Source organism: Eretmochelys imbricata, chromosome 3 (genome assembly GCF_965152235.1).
Source record: "Eretmochelys imbricata isolate rEreImb1 chromosome 3, rEreImb1.hap1, whole genome shotgun sequence".
Lineage (NCBI taxonomy): Eukaryota > Metazoa > Chordata > Testudines > Cheloniidae > Eretmochelys > Eretmochelys imbricata.
In genome coordinates, this window is record NC_135574.1 from 86,430,740 (window position 1) to 86,449,394 (window position 18,655).

The 18,655-nt window shown below is 42.4% G+C and overlaps 1 protein-coding gene across 1 annotated transcript in view; it reads right to left on the reverse strand.

Annotated features, from left to right (window-relative positions):
- Nucleotides 1-18,655, reverse strand: part of LAMA4 (laminin subunit alpha 4) — a 150,142-nt gene that overhangs the window by 95,558 nt on the left and 35,929 nt on the right. The window contains exon 3 of the mRNA XM_077811707.1: nucleotides 5,992-6,116. Within this exon, the coding sequence (XP_077667833.1) occupies nucleotides 5,992-6,116 (125 nt within the window). The remainder of the gene's footprint in view (nucleotides 1-5,991; nucleotides 6,117-18,655) is intronic.

An 18,655-nucleotide genomic window follows, 5' to 3' on the forward strand; every position in this document is an offset into this window, starting at 1 on the left:
ACAACCAGACAGAATTTAAAATGAGACTCTCTTGATGAAATTCCCAGATTATCTTCTGTAACATTTTGATGTGAACATGCCAAGAAAATTATAATACTTTGGCAGTTTCCTCTCTTCCGGTATACAGGCTAATTCCTTAAAACATTTGAAGTTATTACTTTGTGGATTTAAGTTATGAAGTATGACCAAAGTCTTCCTGGGTCTTTATATTTCTTTAGGGTTTTTTTTAAAGGTCATAACATTCCCTGAGGTTTAAAATTAAGTAACATCTGCTAGCCTCCATCCAATTTTTCCAAAGAGATGTCATTTCACTTAATGGGAACTATTACAAAAGTTCCCAGGAAAGCAGATATGAAGATATTCTGGCCAGACAAAAAACTAAAGCCATACAAATGAATCTCAAGAACAACAGTGGATCTAATGATTCTGTCAGCTTAGAGATTTGGATATAGAGTTGGTCTGTCTGTTTGAGTGTTATGAATCCATTGGTTATGTTATTTCTAGGGATAAAACTTTTGTTGAAAAATGGAGAAAGCAATATCGTCTGTATATTTCCTCTTTAAAGCCTTGGTAACTTCTTGGTGGAGGCACCTTCTTGTTTTACTATAAATAGAGTAAGAATAAGGTGAAATGATAAAAAAGAAAAAAGGATGTATCTCTCTGAACCCTGTTGTTTGAGCCTGAAGATTACAACATAAATATAATAATTTATTATTTATTGTTTGCATATCAGTAGCTTCTAGAGTGGGGTGGGCAAACTTTTTGGCCCAAGGGCCACATCTAGTTGGGGAAATTGTATGCAGGGCCATGAATGTAGGGCTGGGGCAGGAGGTTGGGGTGCGAGAGGGAGTGTGGGGTGTGGTGTGCAGGAAGGGGCTCAGGGTGGGGGGTTGGGGTTCAGGAGGGGTGTGGGGTGTGGCAGGGGGCTCAGGGGAGGGCGTCAGGGGCTCAAGGCAGGGGTTTGGCGTGCAGGAGGGGGTAAAGAGTGTGGAAGGGAGCTCATGGAAGGGGGTTGGGTGCAGAAGGGGGTGCGGAGTGCAGGAGGGGGCTCAGGGCAGAGGGTTGGGGTGCAGGAGGGGTGTGGCGGGGGCTCAAGGCAGAGGTTAGGGGGCTCAGGGCAGAGGTGTGGGGTGCAGGAGGGGTTCAGGGTGCGGGCTCCAGCCTGGTGCCACTTACCTCAAGTTGCTCCAGGGTGGCAGCAGTGTGCAGTGTGCTAAGGCAGGCTCCCTGCCTGCTCTGGCCCCACGCCACTCCCAGAAGTGGCCAGTATATCTGGCAGTGGCTCCTGGGGGTGGGGTGGGGCAAGCAGCTCTCCCTGTAGGAACCACCCCTGAAGCTGCGATTCCATGCTCCCGGTCAATGGGAGTTGTGGGGGGCAGTGCCTGCAGGTGAGGGCAGCGCACGGAGCCATCTGCCCCCCCCCTCCCCCCGGGGCTGCAGGGACGTGGTGCCGGCCGCTTCTGGGAGCCGCACTGGGCCAGGGCAGGCAGGGAGCCAGCCTTAGCCCCACTGCGCCACAGGGCTGGCAATCCTGCATGCCGGATTGAAAGCCCTGAGAGCCGGATCTGGCCCACAGGCCGTAGTTTGCCCTCCCTTGTTCTAGAGGCCTCACCTGAGGTCAGGATCCCTGTGTGCTAGGTGTATATACAGACAGTCCTTGCCCATTACAGGCAATCAGCATTTAAACACCAATAGGTTGCAAAATGGGCTATGATATTATTACTTTGAGTTCTGGGCTTCGTTCGCTCTAGTAGTCTGAAATAGGAGAGGAGTCAAGGTAGTGGGGACGGGTATGGCAAGACAATAAGGTTTTCATCACCAACAACAGGCAGTAATTTTAGGTGAGTGTCTTTAAACTAGGAATGATTGTTCTTCACTCCCTAAAAATGGTAATTTAGGCTCAGATACAATCCTTTCAGAAAAGCTAATGGGACAATGAACAATAAAGCTGTAGCTGAAAGGAAGGTGTGTAGCCAATTAGGAAAAATATAATATGCTAGTATAAAGGAGAACAAGGGCCAATTAGCCCCTACACAATAAAAGTAACAGGAGCCAAATGTTACATATAACATTCCAGTAGACACAGAAAGCATTTAAATAGACATTTTGATGTAAGACTGGCAGAGATTCCTTTTCTAACAGTATAGTCATTTCTTATTTAGTAAGCATATGGCTTATTTGAGTGGAAATGCAGAATCACTAATAATTAGAGCTCAACAGGAATTTTCTGATTAAAGGCTTTTTCATCAGAAAATGTCAATTTGTTGAAACCAAAAAAAACATTTCATGGGAACATATTGGTTTCAATGGAAAAAAGTTTCTTGGGTCCAAGATGGAGTTTCAGAGAAAGACCCAAATAGTCTGGTGGTAAGGCCCCCATCTGGGAGGTTCAAGTCCATTCTTTGCCTGATGTGGAGAAAGGACTTGAACGTGGATTTTCCACAGCTCAGGTGAGCTTCCAAACTACTGAGGTGGGTCTCTCTCTCTCTCTCTCTCTTTTTAAAAATGTTTGAAAGGTCTCCATTTCATTCAAAATTGGACTGAAAATAAATGGTGAAACTTCATTTTGTGAAATGGAATTCTTGTTTAGTGGCCTGCCGTACTAATAACTGTCAAGATCATAGGGTATGAACATAACAATTCTGAGAGTAAAGTTGCAGAGCAATTTAAATACTTCTGTAACACTGTAATCACTCACACTAAGAAAAACAACTTTTTAGTTTTGTCGTTTAGGTTTGAAGTAAATTTAGGGGTTAGGGTACACTTAAAAAACTTCAGATTTAATTTGGTATTATTTATTAGTAAGTCCTTGTCATATATTATGTGGAAATAGTGTCACAGGTAAAAGCTAAAACAGATTATTATAGTACGTGGGCTTGCTCCTGCTCCCACTGAAGTCAGAGCTAAAACTCCCATTGAATTCAGTGGAAGCAGGACCACCTCTTACAGCTATTAGTAATTTTAAGGTACATAAACTTCAGTAGCAAGACAGCACCAAAATGGGAGGATACTTACAGGCCAGGGATGAAATCCTGGCTCCATTGAAGTTAACAGGAGTTTTGTCATTGATTTTAAAAAGGGACAGAGTTTCATCCAAAGAGCCCAAATGGAAGACACAAGACAGTTACTCATGCAGAAGTGTAGGGCTTGTCTACACAATGAGTTCCTGCTCACCAAGTCAGGGTGTGAATCTGCTCTAGCTTGCCATGTAGTAACTTGCTATGTGGATCCTGCTACAGTGCAGTGAACATTTTGGAATAGGGTTTAGCGTTCTGCTGCTTGAAAGTGTAATATGCCAAGCTGCATTCTGGGACTTTCACTGCACTTCAGCAATGTCTATGTGGGTGTTATTGCATGATAAGCTGGTGCACTATAAATTCACTTGCTGTGCAGTAACTTGCCATGTAAACAAGCCATAAATGCCAAGATTCATCCCCTTAGCATAGATACAGGTTTCAGAGTAGCAGCCGTGTTAGTCTGTATTCGCAAAAAGAAAAGGAGTACTTGTGACACCTTAGAGACTAACCAATTTATTTGAGCATAAGCTTTCATGAGCTACAGCTCACTTCATCGGATGCATAAAGTGGAAAATACAGTGAGGAGATTTATATACACAGAGACCATGAAAAAATACACATTGTAAGGAGAGTGATCACTTAAGATGAGCTATTACCAGCGGGAGAGTGGGGTGGGGGGAGAGAAAACCTTTTGAAGCATAAAATAGAGATTATTAAAGTTCTGCTGGGAGAACATGGAAGTATAGGGCTGGCCCCCAGCTGAAGTAAATCAGTGTAATTCCATTGGCTTCACTGAAGCTACACTGATTTATACCAGCTGAAGATCTGGCCCAATCTCCCCCAACTGCCCTTCTTTACTAGGGAGTCCTTTATTTCAAACCTAAATTTATCTCCATTCCATGCTTTACTTTCATTGCTGTAAATTATATTTACCTCAGAAATACAGAAACATGAGATTATCAGAAATATTATCTATGCTAAAGAAAAGGAGTACTTTTCTTTAGCATAGATAAATAGATAAAACATATGCAAAAGGATAAGGATGCTATCGTGTCCCACGAAAATCTGGATGTTGTTCAAGGAAACTGTGCTCTGCACCCTGAAATGGCTTTTGTGTGGCAAACAGCCATATGAAAAAAATTCAGTTTCATTTATTGAACAAAGGAGCTGTCTGACTGTTCTGTTTCTACTTATGTGCTCTTGCTATTGTCCCGGTTAGCGACATGAATAAATAAAACAATTCCCATGTGAACTCATTCACCTGGATGGCCTTGCATAAATATAGTAAAATGTAGGTGCTCAGACAATTGTGAAGAAAAATTGGACATCCTTTCTCCTCACTCTCTTGGGCATTCTCTCTAATCCAGTCAGGAATATAGTTTTTTCAGTCACAGCTATTCTCCATCTTGCAGTCCTTATGTGCATATAGCTCGTTTGAAAGTCAGGAAGTGTTTTGTGGGACTGTGAGCTTTGGTCCAGCTGTGATTTTGAGCCTGTGCCTCTGAGCAGCTGAACAAAATGCAAATTTCTCACTTTCAGGCTGTGCTAAAGAGCAGTCCTATAGCAACTGTAAGAAGTAACATGAAATAAAGGGAAAGAAATTAAGTGTAAAAAAGGACTAAAACCTGCTGGTTGAAAGTGGAATGGGAAACAAAGTGAAAGTAGCTGACTCACTAAAAAGGTTTTTGACCTACAGTGAAATATTTAGAGGTACATAATCCTGTCAGTGTAATGGAATATGCATAGATATCCATTCAGATGGAATACAGTGATAAGTAATTGAATGCTGATTTCTTCTGCTATGACATTGATGTGCTATTAAAGCTCTCTAACAGAAAGCCACATCTTCTGGTTAATTGGTATCTCTGAAACCACAGGGAATAAAGACTGCTATAAATGTCCTCTTATTGGCCTGGACCTATATTTTCTGTCAGGCTTCAGAAATTCATATACAAAAGCAGGCTATGCATTAGTAGAAATTAGAGTTACTGTCTGTCACTTGTACCACTTCTGAAGTTGGATGCATTAATTTAAACATCAGATTCTGTGCTTTCATTAACCAGGTCAAGCTACCGTTTGCTTGGGTCTGTGTCATGCTAGGGCAGTGGTGCCCAAACTTTTCCTGTCATGCCCCCCCTTACCAGTAATGGAATATGTCTGTGCCCCCTCCCACCATTACTGCTCAGATGGCTCAGTAGAGGAGCTGGAGTTGAAGGCAGAGCTGGGGATGGGGGAGGAGCTGGGGCTAGAGGTGGAGCGGGAATGAAAGCATAGCTGGGCTCTGGGTAGAGCTGGGGCTGGGGCTGGGGCTGGAGCTGGGCTGGGTGTGGAGCGGAGCTGCATCTGGGGGTGGAGCTGGGCTGGGTGGTGCTCCCTCCCCAACCCCTGTACCATGCATCCCCCCAAATGTTCTTTGGTGCGCCCCACAGTTTGGGGACCACTGTGCTAGGGTTTTCCCCAATCAGTATCTGCTTTCCATATGTCATGGGGAATTTTACATATAAAAAGGTATGGCTTTAACTTTGAGCTTATTAAAAGTCAGCTCACCACTGACAACCTTTCTCATTTAAAAGAGAAAGAGCCCAAAGTTGTCCAAATATTTCCTCCCATTTGTGCAATCAATGCAGCAATCAATGGGAGAGACTGAAAAAAATATTCATACCTTTTAAATAAAATTCCAGTTGCTGAGTTTAATGTTGGTAGCCTCTGATTATATACAGACTAGATGATCAAGTGGTCCCTTCTGGCCTTAAACTCTATGACTCTAAATGTTATTTTCCATTTTTTCCTTTTCATTTTGTGATAAGTGTAAACAAGTGAAAATGTTCTTGGTTTTCTATGCTTGAAGGTGCATCAGTCTTTCTCTCACCCCCAGTCTAATAAGGTTTATTGTGCCTGGCTCTGAAAGATGAATGCAGAACAGAAAGTATAAGGATCAGGACAAATAAAATAAAACAAAGTGTCTTTTACATACTTGGCAACTACTGGCAATGGGCAAGGGCAAGGCTGGCAGAACGTGGGCACTCCTCTGACGATGTCCCCAATGTAACCATCCAGACATTTTTCACAGTGCTTTCCAGTGGTGTTTCTCTGGCAGTCCTTCAATAAAGAAGAGTGACAAATGTTAAAGGAAGGTGCTACTTAATTCAAGCCTCGCAGAGATGACTTTAGTGAGTACTCTGCCAAGCAGAACAAGGACTGGTACCAGATCTGAACCCTTCAAGGTGCTGAGGGATTAAATGAAAAGAGTTTGTAAGTGGCAGCACAGTACAAATGAAGACATTTGGAACAATTCACTGGTCTGCCTGGGAGTGCTGACAAAGTGGCATACAGGATAAAGCTATCACTATAGGCATTCACATGTGCAGACTGCCTGAGCACAAATGCTGCATTATATATCATCAGAGATGTTGCTAGAATTTGCATGTAGTGGACAGGTCTGTCTAAGCTGAAGGCACTAGAAGGAATGCTGAACTTGCCTGGCACCAAAACAAAGGAAAATTTGCCCACTGGTGTATATACAGTATAAGATATAATTTCCAATACATTCCAGTACAGATGCCTGCTTGTTGAGAGAGAAAGGGGTTATTCTTTGGACTTGATGACTGAAAGTGAGTATCATGGAAAATTGCAGGTTATCGGTAATTAATAGGCTGGTGTTTTTTATTTTTTCCCTGAAATGAAATATGCCTGAATATTAACAGTTATTTACATATTTGGATTGATCCCTACACATTGCCCTTGAAAGATGTTCAGAACAGAGGAGGCAATAATTAGGAGACTGCCATATTCTTTCTTTCTAAGATATGAAAAAAATAGTTCATGAATTTCAAGATTATTTTTCTGGTGGCATTTCTATGGAATACAAAATAATGGAGCAAAAGCTCACTCATCTTCTCAAGAAGTGATTTCATCTCCATTGTGCAACATTTATAGGAAGTAATCTCACCCTGCACAATACACTATACCTCAGCCAGTGTAAGTTATGATGCATCAATTGAAATCAATACAATTTACAGTAGCTGAGGATTTACCCCAAAATATTTTATATTTTTAATTATAATACTATGCACTTGTATAATACTTTTATCAAAAGATCTCAAAGCACTCTACAAGCAATTTTAATCCAGCCCTGCCACACCCCTGTGAGGCAGGATAAGTATTATTATATTGCTTATTTTACAGATGGGCAAACTGAGGCACAGAAAGGTTATGTGAATTTCCTGTGACCACATTGCAAGGTAGTGAATGCCATAGAGACAACAACAGAATTAATGAATCTAGGCTCTGCGTTTTATGCTTTAACTACAAGATACCATTTCCACTTCAGGGTGGTACCCGGAAGTTATCATCAGAGTGTTTTCTTCCAGAGAAACATGCTCTACAGTTGAGTTATTTTAAAAAGGATACCCTAAAGAAGATGGGTGCACTTGTACCTAGTGATTTTTGTGATATGTGTGTTAAACGCTCCCAGATGAGAATTCTATGTACACCATTGTACACCATTGGTAGTGTTTTACATCCACGTTGCACTGACTTTATTCAGATGTAAATGACAATACAAAGTGCAAGGCAGTGAAGAATCAACTCCATGACATACACTGTATGGAAAAAACTACTTTGTGTGTTGGGTTAATGTAAAAGCTTTGTTTCTCTAGAGAACAGTGTTCAAAGTTGGCACATGTGTTAAAATAAATTATCTTGGCTCCTCAGCATATTCTCCAGCAGATATTCAATCACATCACAAAATAACTGTGCAGTTAGGGACTGGCAATCTCTGGAATAACAGGGAAGTTGCAGGTCAGGTTTCAGGTGCATTAGCAGAGCTGCAAGAGGAAGCTTGTGCAGGGCCTGCCATGCAGTATGTTTGGATTTAGCCTAGCAATCAACACTGGCCTTTCACAAGCACCAAATTCAGGGTGGATGAGCTTATTCTATATAATTTTGAACCCACCCGATGCAGTAGATTTGAAAGGTCATCTTGAATTCATACTTTACCATACTCTTTGTCCAGGAGACTGTGAAAAGAGGAATGAAGGGACAGAAAATCTCTAATAAAAAAAATAGTACCAGTATCTCAGATTAGACATTCTCAGCCGTGCTTTGTGTCAGATACAGTACAGTGAACCTTTACTTGTTGTCATAAACTGATTATGAGGACACTGATGGGTCATTTTCATTTACCCATATCCAGATGTCACCAGCCTCTTCTGACAGCTAGAGAGAGGCCAGCCACTTGTGTGAAAGTTACAAATACACTGCATATTTGGCTGACCATTTAGCCTGTCTTCCTTCCTTTGATCTTCAGACAGATGCAGCTTCTGACAAGAGCAGTCCAGATAATTGTAGATTCTGGATGAATCCTGGGAGATGGTCTGAGTTAGTCACTGCACATGTTTTAGCCACAGTTAGCGATACGCAGCCCAACTATTCCAATGTGCAGCAATTATCACTATTTATTTGTGCAGAGCTATAATTCCACCATGGAGTTTTACAACAGGTAAATATGGTAAGAAAAAAACCAAACAACCCCACCAAAATGAATAACAAACGAACAGAACCCCTTCCCCAGCCAAATCCCAGTGCCACCACTTTTCCTGAAGATCTTATATCTAGTATATCAACAAGTGCAGTGCAGTGCATTTAGTGTTATAGAGTGGAATACTCTCCATAATTTTACAGGAGGGTTTTTCACAAGTTATGTTTGGAGAGAAGAGTAGGAGAGAGCTTGGTGTACATTAAATGGAAGGTTGTTGTAAGCATAAGGGATGGTGTGTAGGGGGAGAAGAGAAGCTTAGTCATACCAGAGGAAGCAGGAATGGGTATAAGAGGAAATGAGGCAACAGCTGAAATATGGGATGCAAGTGGAAGATCTTAAGGCTAGTACAATTTAAAGAAGTAGTAGAATTTGGCAATATTCTCTGAATAAGTGTTTTTGATTGACTGGAGGAGAGGGATGAGAGAGTGGGAAATCAAAGTTTGTTCTCCAATCAAAGAGGAATAATGGCCTTGTGGTTAAGGCATCAGACTAGGAATCAGGGCTAAATTCAATTCTTGGCTTTGCCACAGACTTCCTATTTTACTCTCAGCAAGACACTTAACCTCCCTCTGCCTCAATTGTCCATACATCATACGGGTAGTGAGAGGATAAGTTATAAGCTAGGAACGCATCAACTAGAAGTAACGGAGGAGGAAAAGGACCTTGGAGTATTGGTTGATCATAGGATGACTATGAGCTGCCAATGTGATATGGCTGTGAAAAAAGCTAATGTCGTCTTGGGATGCATCAGGAGAGGTATTTCCAGTAGGGATAAGGAGGTTTTAGTACCGTTATATAAGGCACTGGTGAGACCTCACCTGGAGTACTGTGTGCAGTTCTGGTCTCCCATGTTTAAGAAGGATGAATTCAAACTGGAACAGGTACAGAGAAGGGCTACTAGGATGATCCGAGGAATGGAAAACTTGTCTTATGAAAGGAGACTCAGGGAGCTTGGCTTGTTTAGCCTAACTAAAAGAAGGCTGAGGGGAGATATGATTGCTCTCTATAAATATATCAGAGGGATAAATACCAGAGAGGGAGAGGAATTATTTAAACTCAGTACCAATGTGGACACAAGAACAAATGGATATAAACTGGCCACTAGGAAATTTAGATTAGAAATTAGACGAAGGTTTCTAACCATCAGAGGAGTGAAGTTTTGGAATAGCCTTCCGAGGGAAGTAGTGGGGGCAAAAGATCTATCTTGCTTTAAGATTAAACTCGATAAGTTTATGGAGGAGATGGTATGATGGGATAACATGGTTTTGGTAATTAAATATTCATGGTAAATAGGCCCAATGGCCTGTGATGGATTTTAGATGGGGTAAGATCCAAGTTACCTGGGAAAGAATTTTCTGTAGTATCTGGCTGATGAATCTTGCCCATATGCTCAGGGTTTAGCTGATCGCCATATTTGGGGTCGGGAAGGAATTTTCCTCCAGGGCAGATTGGAAGAGGCCCTGGAGGTTTTTCGCCTTCCTCTGTAGCATGGGGCACGGGTCACTTGCTGGAGGATTCTCTGCTCCTTGAGGTCTTTAAACTACAATTTGAGGACTTCAATAGCACAGATATAGGTGTGAGGTTTTTTTTGTAGGAGTGGTGGGTGAAATTCTGTGGCCTGCGTTGTGCAGGAGGTCAGACTAGATGATCATAATGGTCCCTTCTGACCTAAATATCTATGAATCTATGAATCTATGATAAATTCATTGATGTTTTCCAGGTGCTCAGATGCTACAGTGATGAGCACAAAAAGAAAGCAGGGGACTCAGTGTTAATATTCATATCTGCAGTGTTCCTCTTCTACCGCAAGGGAGATTGTTAGCACACTCTCTCCCCTAATAAATCTATTAGTTGAGTGCTTGGGACATTTGAAGTCTGGCTCTACTCTGAAAAGTGACTATGTAAAAATAGCATTACCTTGTTCAACAAATCTGAACCCTTTTGTGTATTCAGGGTCATATTTTTTACTTGAGTGGCAAAAAAGACAGTCTTTGGCTTCTATAGCACTGCAGAGTCAATGCAGATCCTGTACATCTTCAGCAGAATTGTTGACTAAGTTAAATCTGTGAAACCATTGAAGGGAAAGGTGACACTGGGGATCATAACTGATTCTCACAGCCCAAGCTACGTTTACAGTTAGAAAATACATCTTCTCTCTTTTAAACTGAGCACATCAGACAGAAAAATAGCTGTGAGGGCCAATAAACATGGAACTCCATGATGGAACTTTTATAAAGTCACTTTTCACAGTAGTAATGCACTTTAAGCATAGAGAAGAGCACTCCTGGTCCCAGTGCATACGCACACATGTCTTTGCATGCATACGGAGCTGTATCCAAGCACTGGTTGGGTCAAAAATTCTCCAGTGGCGTATTTGGTTACAACCCCTCAATCCCAACTTCTCTTTCAAATGAAGTTTTTAAAAAAAACGTTGAAACATGTCTATTGATATTGGTGTTTAATTTTTTTTTCATACAGAAGGAGCAAACAGATGGCTTTTGGTTTTGATTAAGAAAATAAATGTAAAACCAGAAAGAGAAAAGTAAATTTTCCATGAGATTCTTCTAGACAGTGTGCACTGAACTAAAAGCAAAATTGCTGCCTGTCTCTGCAGACAGACATCTTAGAGGCTTACATGTGCAGTTCATGGAATACAAAGGCTGAAAAGTTATACAGGTAAATGCACTGCTATTAAGTTTTTTAAAACACTGGTGTTAAATTTTTTATAAATACTGTAATTTAAAATTCTAAGCCAAATGTTTTGCATTTTGCCAAGTTAATACAATCTTCTGCTTTTACAAAACCAAAGTCAACCCAGTAGTGTCCCTTAAAGATTATGGGAAAAAAATATAACGGAAGCCATGGTTCTAAAGGCTTCTAAATGAAGAAACCCTCTACAGTATGTAATCATTCATGCACCATTTCATCAACAGCAAGTCAGATAACAAAGTGGCCTGAGTGTATTGTCCTATGTTAGAAAATCCCCTGATTTCAGTAGGAACAAGAGTATGTTATCAATAAAATTTGAAAGTTGCATCAAGCCACTAGGAATTCAGATAATGATGTCTCAATTTAAAATAGCATTTTCAACAGAGTATAATAGGAATAATTTTGCTTGCTAAGAGACAGCCTGGTAGCAATTATGAACACAGATAAATGGCATGTAAACAAATAAATAACATGGCTGCACTGAGGAAAGGGCTATGCATTTCTGTATATTCTTTAGATTTACTGATTCAACTATAGAGATGGGCTTGAGCTGCAATGTTTGGATCCAGATCTAAACTTCCCCAAGATTTTGATGTGTTTGTGTCCACCTACAATGAAGATAGAGAATATTGCCAGCCCCAAGCATTCAAAAAACAGGGGTTCAGGCCCAAAGTGTCATGAGAGTGGCTTAAAAATTGTGAGACTTAATTAACAGGAAGCATTACTGTGGCCAACCACAGATATGCTATTGCTCCTTCACAGTGAAGAATAGACTCTCTGTCGGCCTCATGTTTGAGAACTGCATTCCTGTGCCTCTGCATAAGGTGGAAAAAAGTGACCCACACAAAGATCTGAGTGTGTGATGATCCTTCCTCCCATATCAGATGAAGGACCATGTCTGCCTGGTTTATTCCTGCAATCAAAAGAGCCATAGCTAGTCCTCCAAGGCCTCTCATAGATATTTATTACCTTTGTCTCCTTCATTGTTGGACAGATGAAATACATCTGTGCAGAAGGAAAAAGATCAGTTGTAAGATGCAAGGCTATTCTTTAAACCAGAAGTATCTATTAAGCTGCTGTGCCAACTCCCTGTTGCTTTCCTTTATTACTTGATGGATGGATGGAGATCTATTGGCTACTCTCCAGATCTGCCTTGGCTATCATGTGGAACGTATTATCCTCAAAGGCAGAGCTGCCAAATCCCTTCCAACCTTTCCAGTCAGCTGTATACCCAAACTCTTAAACATACAGATCATTCAAACGACAACATGCTCTATTGTTAAAGAATCCATAAGAGGGACAAATGGATCTTAGTAACTCTAGCTTCCCATCCCGTGATCCTTTTGTTTTTCTAGTTCCTCTAAATGCTTTCTGCCCAAATCACTAGACACCTCAAATGCATGTGGATCAAATGTACAGCACCTAGAAAAACAAAGCATTGTAATATTTCTAGCAACAAATCAACACCCCTACAAAGCTTTATCTCCAGACGCTGCTCTTTTTGTACCACGTAGCCTAATATGATCTCTGTGTAAAGAGCTAACCCTAGACTAATGTTTACTCTCCATTACTAAATATATCCTCAGAAAGGTCACTGGCAAGTCACTTCAAAAACACCTTTGCTCCACACAGCCCTGCTTGCCACTTCTTAATTCTCCCACCACTGCACTGCTCTGCTGAAGTCATTGTCAAACTGCTCTACAGGAAGTACTGGCTGGCCTCCTCTCTCCAATGTTGCACTACTGTGTTTCAGCATTGTGGTAGAAGCCTGGTTTGTTGAGCAGGGGCTATGAGTCGCCCCACAAAGTCCACTCACATACTAAACCAAGAGCAAATTGCTTCTGACAAGCTGCAGGTTGACTGCTTCTGTTATATTTGCTACTCAGAAAATTTCAGAGCAGATGACCTTCCATAACCATCATAAATTCATGATCAAATATAAAGGAATTTGAAGAATGGAAAGGATTATTTCATTTCACTCTCTGCTTTTGCGAATTCCAGTCTCAGTTTACAATGGAGGAGTTTCTTATGACTAGGTCAGCTCCCGGTTGAAGGGTGCTAGTGAAAGAGAGATTCACTCCCCCAAATCCCATGCAATTTAGTCTGCAATAGAGCCCAATTGCTTGAGCTTTATTCTGGTGAAATAAGTTTCACTCTGTCTGCAGCTGCACCGTGTCCCACCATTGTCAGCTACTGTAAATTCATACATGTAGCAACTGATATGTACATGTAAACCAAAACAAAGGTACAAAGCACTGCTGTAAACTGGTTTCCTCTCTCAGTCAGAACCAAGGAGGTCACAAACAAGAAGTCTTTGACATTTGTTGAGGGCAATATCCTAAAGTCAGCACTGAGAGTTGGTGTCTCGTATTGTGTAGACGCATTACCAATGCGTATGACACAGCTGACAAATGACTTTTTTGAGATGAAGCATTATTGTGATATCTATACTGCCATATATCATAAATGCAGCTTAGACTATGCTGACTGCTTTCTTTTCTTGGGTGTGTTTCTATATTAGAAATAGATTGAGCAACTGTCCAGTTTTAATTAAAGGATCAAATGATTGATCTATGCACCAATTTCACGGTAACATATATAAAAGCAATGCTCTATAAGCAATTATACCTTGTCCTTGAATACCTAATGAGTTTGCTGATTTATTGACTGTGTACATTCAGTTCACTTTTAGAAACTCCACAGGACTGATTCATAATTTATAAATAAGGTTGAAGGAGATTTAAAAATAGAACCTTAAAATAACATTGTCATGTTTATAGAAATTAAAAATCTGAACACTGCATTTTGGGGCATCATTAATAAGGTTTTAATTTTAGTTGATTTCAAATTCAGAGCTGAAGTCAATACAAATTCCATTTGGTTTCTATGCACCAGAGGCCACTATCAACAAATTGATTTTTGGGATTTGCATGGTATGGAACTCTTAAAGCATTTTTATTGAACTTGATTCTTATAATTCATCCTTTTCTGTGCAGCTTTTTTGGTTTTCATTTTCACAATAGCCCAGACTATTTATTTAGTTTTTGTACATTAGTTATTATCTCCTAGAAGACAAATAATTATGTTCTGAGATGATGTAGTAACACTTGTAGCTACATGACAAGATAATTTCCAGGTTGTCTTTCACCATTTGAAGCACAAACCCCCCAAACTTTTTTTTTACAATTATTTGAAGAATTCTTTTTTGGGAGTGTTGACTTGACAAATGTAAAAACTTTTTGCTACTTTGCTGGATTTTAGTTACATTTCAGACATTTATCTGGGTAAACTTAGTCACATCAGTGACTCATTGTGATTGTACTGTGTTTTTAGAATCCATAATTAATAAAACTTAAAAACACCCTCCTGCTATCACCTCTTTGAAACAGGAAGCTAGCTGGAGCAATAGCTCCCTTACCTTGTTATAAATGGGTGAACAAGAACAATAATACAGTAAGCTATTTGGATGCAGAGGGCCCTGATTCTGCAAACTGTTACTACCAGGTGTGATGCTTACTAACCTGAGTAGCAGTGGAGTAATTTGCCTACCAACTTGTGAGGAACAAAAACTTGAACACACAATACCATGTGGACCAGCCGCTATGAGGCTCCCAGTGATGGAAATTCCCTCTTCCTGCATAGTCTTTGTCCAGATTCCTTCCTGTGTTGCTTCAGGTTTGACAGCAGCTGTCACGAGCAGGTGCTTTTAGGGCCTTGTCCATTATTTAATGGGCATTGGACCGGGCTCTTCATCTCCAAGTTTCCTCGCTCCCATTAACTTCCTCTGTTTTTTCCTCTCACTGTCTCTTCCTCTCTGACCCCATATCCATTCATTCTCTCCTTCTTCCTGAAACACTCTCACTGCTCTCCTTCTCCTCGACCCCACCACTCTCTTCCCTCCCTTCCCTTTTCTTCTCCCACTGTAAGTCTACCAGCCTCCCCTAACTCTCCCCTTCAAACTCCACAGCCTCACAAGTGTCAATATCCCAACAGCCCCTCAGGCCATCCCTTGTCCTGCTCCATGTTCTCCCTCCCCATAAACTCTTGTATGCTCCCTTTTTATCAAATCCCTTTCCTCTCCCATTTGCTCCTCTTTTTCGCCTAAACTTTCCCATTCTCCGCCTTTCCCCAAGGTCTGCTGGCTGAGCTGTACTGAAAGATTTGTGAAATCCTTCAAGTGTTAGCGCCTCGTATTTTTCTCTAGCAGCTGCTCAGTTCCAGTGAGTCTAGTTGTCCCATTGGTTAAATAACACACGTGGGCCATAGACGTGTTCCCAGATTACTCTCTGCAGCATGTCAACCACTTTACCTGTTTCTTTTCTACCTTCTGCATCTGCTATGCTTTTCACAAAGAACAGCAAACAATAAAGCCATTTAATGCCTCAAGGCTTTTGTATTGTTTGCTAATTGATATATACTCACCTTCCTTTCCAAAACCTGTTGCATTGAGGATGCTTGATGATTGGTCACATACAGGAACATACAGTTGCTAAGATCTCCCTTTTAGTTTTGAGACTTTTATCACCAGTTTCCTCTTGTGTTAATCCCAATGTTTAAAAGTCACATGCATGGAGGGTGTGAGTACCTGTGTATACATATATCTGGCAATATCAGGGATATTTTTCATTTAATTTATATTAAAATACTAAAACAATCAATGTTAAGTAGAACCAGGGCTGGTGAGTCATTCCAATCCTGAACATACAACTGAGGCCAAAGACAGAATAAGTTATCCTACCTAGGCAGTGATGAGCTGCCAAATCTTAACAACGGGTTCCCTCCTCACCCCATGAGGGGCTTGTTGCCCACCCCCGCCCCCTGGGACTCCTGCCCCATCCAACCCCCCCACGTTCCTTGACGCCCCCCCAACCCCCAGTACCCCTGTCCTGTCCCCTGACTGCCCCCAGAACCGGGAAGGAGGGTCTCATGGGCCACTGTAATAGGTGCCCACCCCACCCTGAAGAGCCAGAGGCTCCTGACAGGGGGAGAGGTGGGGAGTCCCGGCAGTGCTTACCTGGGGCAGCTCCCAGGAAGCATCCGGCAGGTCCCTCTGGCTCCTAGGGGAAGGGGAGCGTAGCTGGGGGGAGCAAGAGGAGTGGCCGCTCCCCCACTGATCACATCAAAAGTGGCGCCTTAGGCACCGACTCCCTGGGTGCTCCGGGGCTGGAGCACCCACGGGGAAAATTTGGTGGGTTCAGAGCACCCACAGGCAGCTCCCTGTTCCGAGCCCAGGCCCAGCTCACCTCCGCACCTCCTCCTGAACGCACCGACCCCTCTGCTTCTCCGCCCCCTCCCTTGGCTTCCCGTGAATCAGCTGTTCGGCAGGAAGCTGGGGAGGGCTGAGAAGCAGGCGGCGGCTTCCCGCTCAGGCCGAGGGTGGCTGAGGTGAGCTGGGGCGGGGAGAGGTTCCCTTACGCCCCCCTCCCCGGATTACCCGCTGTGGCGCGGGAGGCCCTCCTCGCTCCCCCCCGCCCCAGCTCACCTCCGCATCCCTGGGCCTGAGCTGGAAGCCGCGGCCTGCTTCTCAGCCTGCCCCAGCTTCCCATGCGAACAGCTGATTTGCGGGAAGCCTGGGGTGGGGGGGGGGCGGAGAGGCAGAGCAGGACGGCTCATTCAGGGGAGGAGGCGGAGGCAGAGCAGAGGTGAGCTGGGGCTGGGGGTGGGGTGCCTAAGGCGCCACTCTTGGCCACTTAAATTTAGAAGCCCTTTTAGAACTGGTTTTCCCCGTTGGAACAACCGGCTCTAAAAGGGCTTCTAAATTTAATAACTGGTTCTAGCGAACAGGTGCGAACTGGCTCCAGCTCACCACTGTACCTAGGTACTGAACATGCTGTAAAGATCCTCTTCCCACTAGCTTATTAATGGTAAGAAACACGTCCTCTTGAATGTCATAGTATATAACTGTAAAACCTGCCAACTTGATAAAAGCTACATTTATATACAGTAGCATCTTTTACTAGTGGATTTCAAAGCACTTTCCAAATATAAATTAAGACTGACAACACCCAGCAAAGTAAGTTGGTATTATTTCCCATTTTGCAGAGAGATACATTGAGGCACAGAGGGGTTAAGTCAGTGGTTCTCAAAGCCGGTCTGCCGCTTTTTCAGGGAAAGCCCCTGCTGGGCTGGACCGGTTTGTTTACCTGCCGCGTCCAAAGGTTCAGGCGATCACGGCTCCCACTGGCTGCGGTTCGCCACTCCAGGCCAACTGGGGCTGCGGGAAGGGCGGCCAGCACGTCCCTTGGCCTGCGCCGCTTCCCGCAGCCCCCATTGGCCTGGAGCGGTGAACCACGGCCAGTGGGAGCCACAATCGGCTGAACCTGCGGACACTGCAGGTAAACAAACCGGTCCAGGGCACAAGGGGCTTTCCCTGAACAAGTGGCAGACCGACTTTGAGAACCACTGGGTTAAGTGACTTGCCAAAAGTAGCAGAGTAAGTCAGTGGCAGAGCCAGGAATAAAACCCAGAAATCCTGATTTACAAGCCCCTACATTAACTCGTAGATGTTTGCGATATTGTTTAAATACAGTACAATATAAAATCTTCCCCCGTTCTGTTAGTATTTGGTAGTTTTACTGTTTTAACTTCCTATAATATTTACTGCTTTGATTGTCTATTATACTGATGGTAGTTTTGCTGCTTTGGCTTTTGTTCCCTAAAGTGATACACTACTAATACTAACCCCAGTATTCCATATTAGCCAATGAGTGAGACAGAGCATATGGCAGGCTATAGTGTTACACTGGAATTCAAGCACGTTCTTTCCTCAGTGTATTATTTCAAGCTCCTACCATCGTTAGTCAGCAGCAGAAAGCTAGCTGCTGTGAATTATGAGGTAGAGCTGCTATAGACAACACATGTACATACACACTTGGAGCTCATATACAACCATAAGCTGTTTGTATGATATAAAACACAGTACAGTGAAAGGGAGAGTTGAAATGAGCTTACGTTGATATGCTTTTTGCAAGATGGATCCCAAAGTCCTTTTTGTGTCGATAAACTGATTAAAATTCTCTCTCTAGGAATCACTTTATCTTTGAGATGAAATGTGACAACTCTTTAGTGGCTCATCCAAATGCTTCAAACTACAGAGATAATTTGGGTTGGCAGAATGTAAGTACCTTCACTGAAATTTGGTCAGACCATTGTAGTTAATGATCCTAGCACCTGGAGATCTTTAATGATGACAAGTGATGATGACCTTTTAAATGTAATTCAGAAGAAAGCACCTCTGGTAATGTAGTATAATACTATGCTGGTGTATTGGGATCCAGGATTATTGATGATACAAGAGTCTCAGATTTTGATTTACCAATACCACAACCTGCAGTAGCTTGGGTTTTCCTCCAATGTATTTCATTCAGGTGGTGACTTATCCAAGATCAAG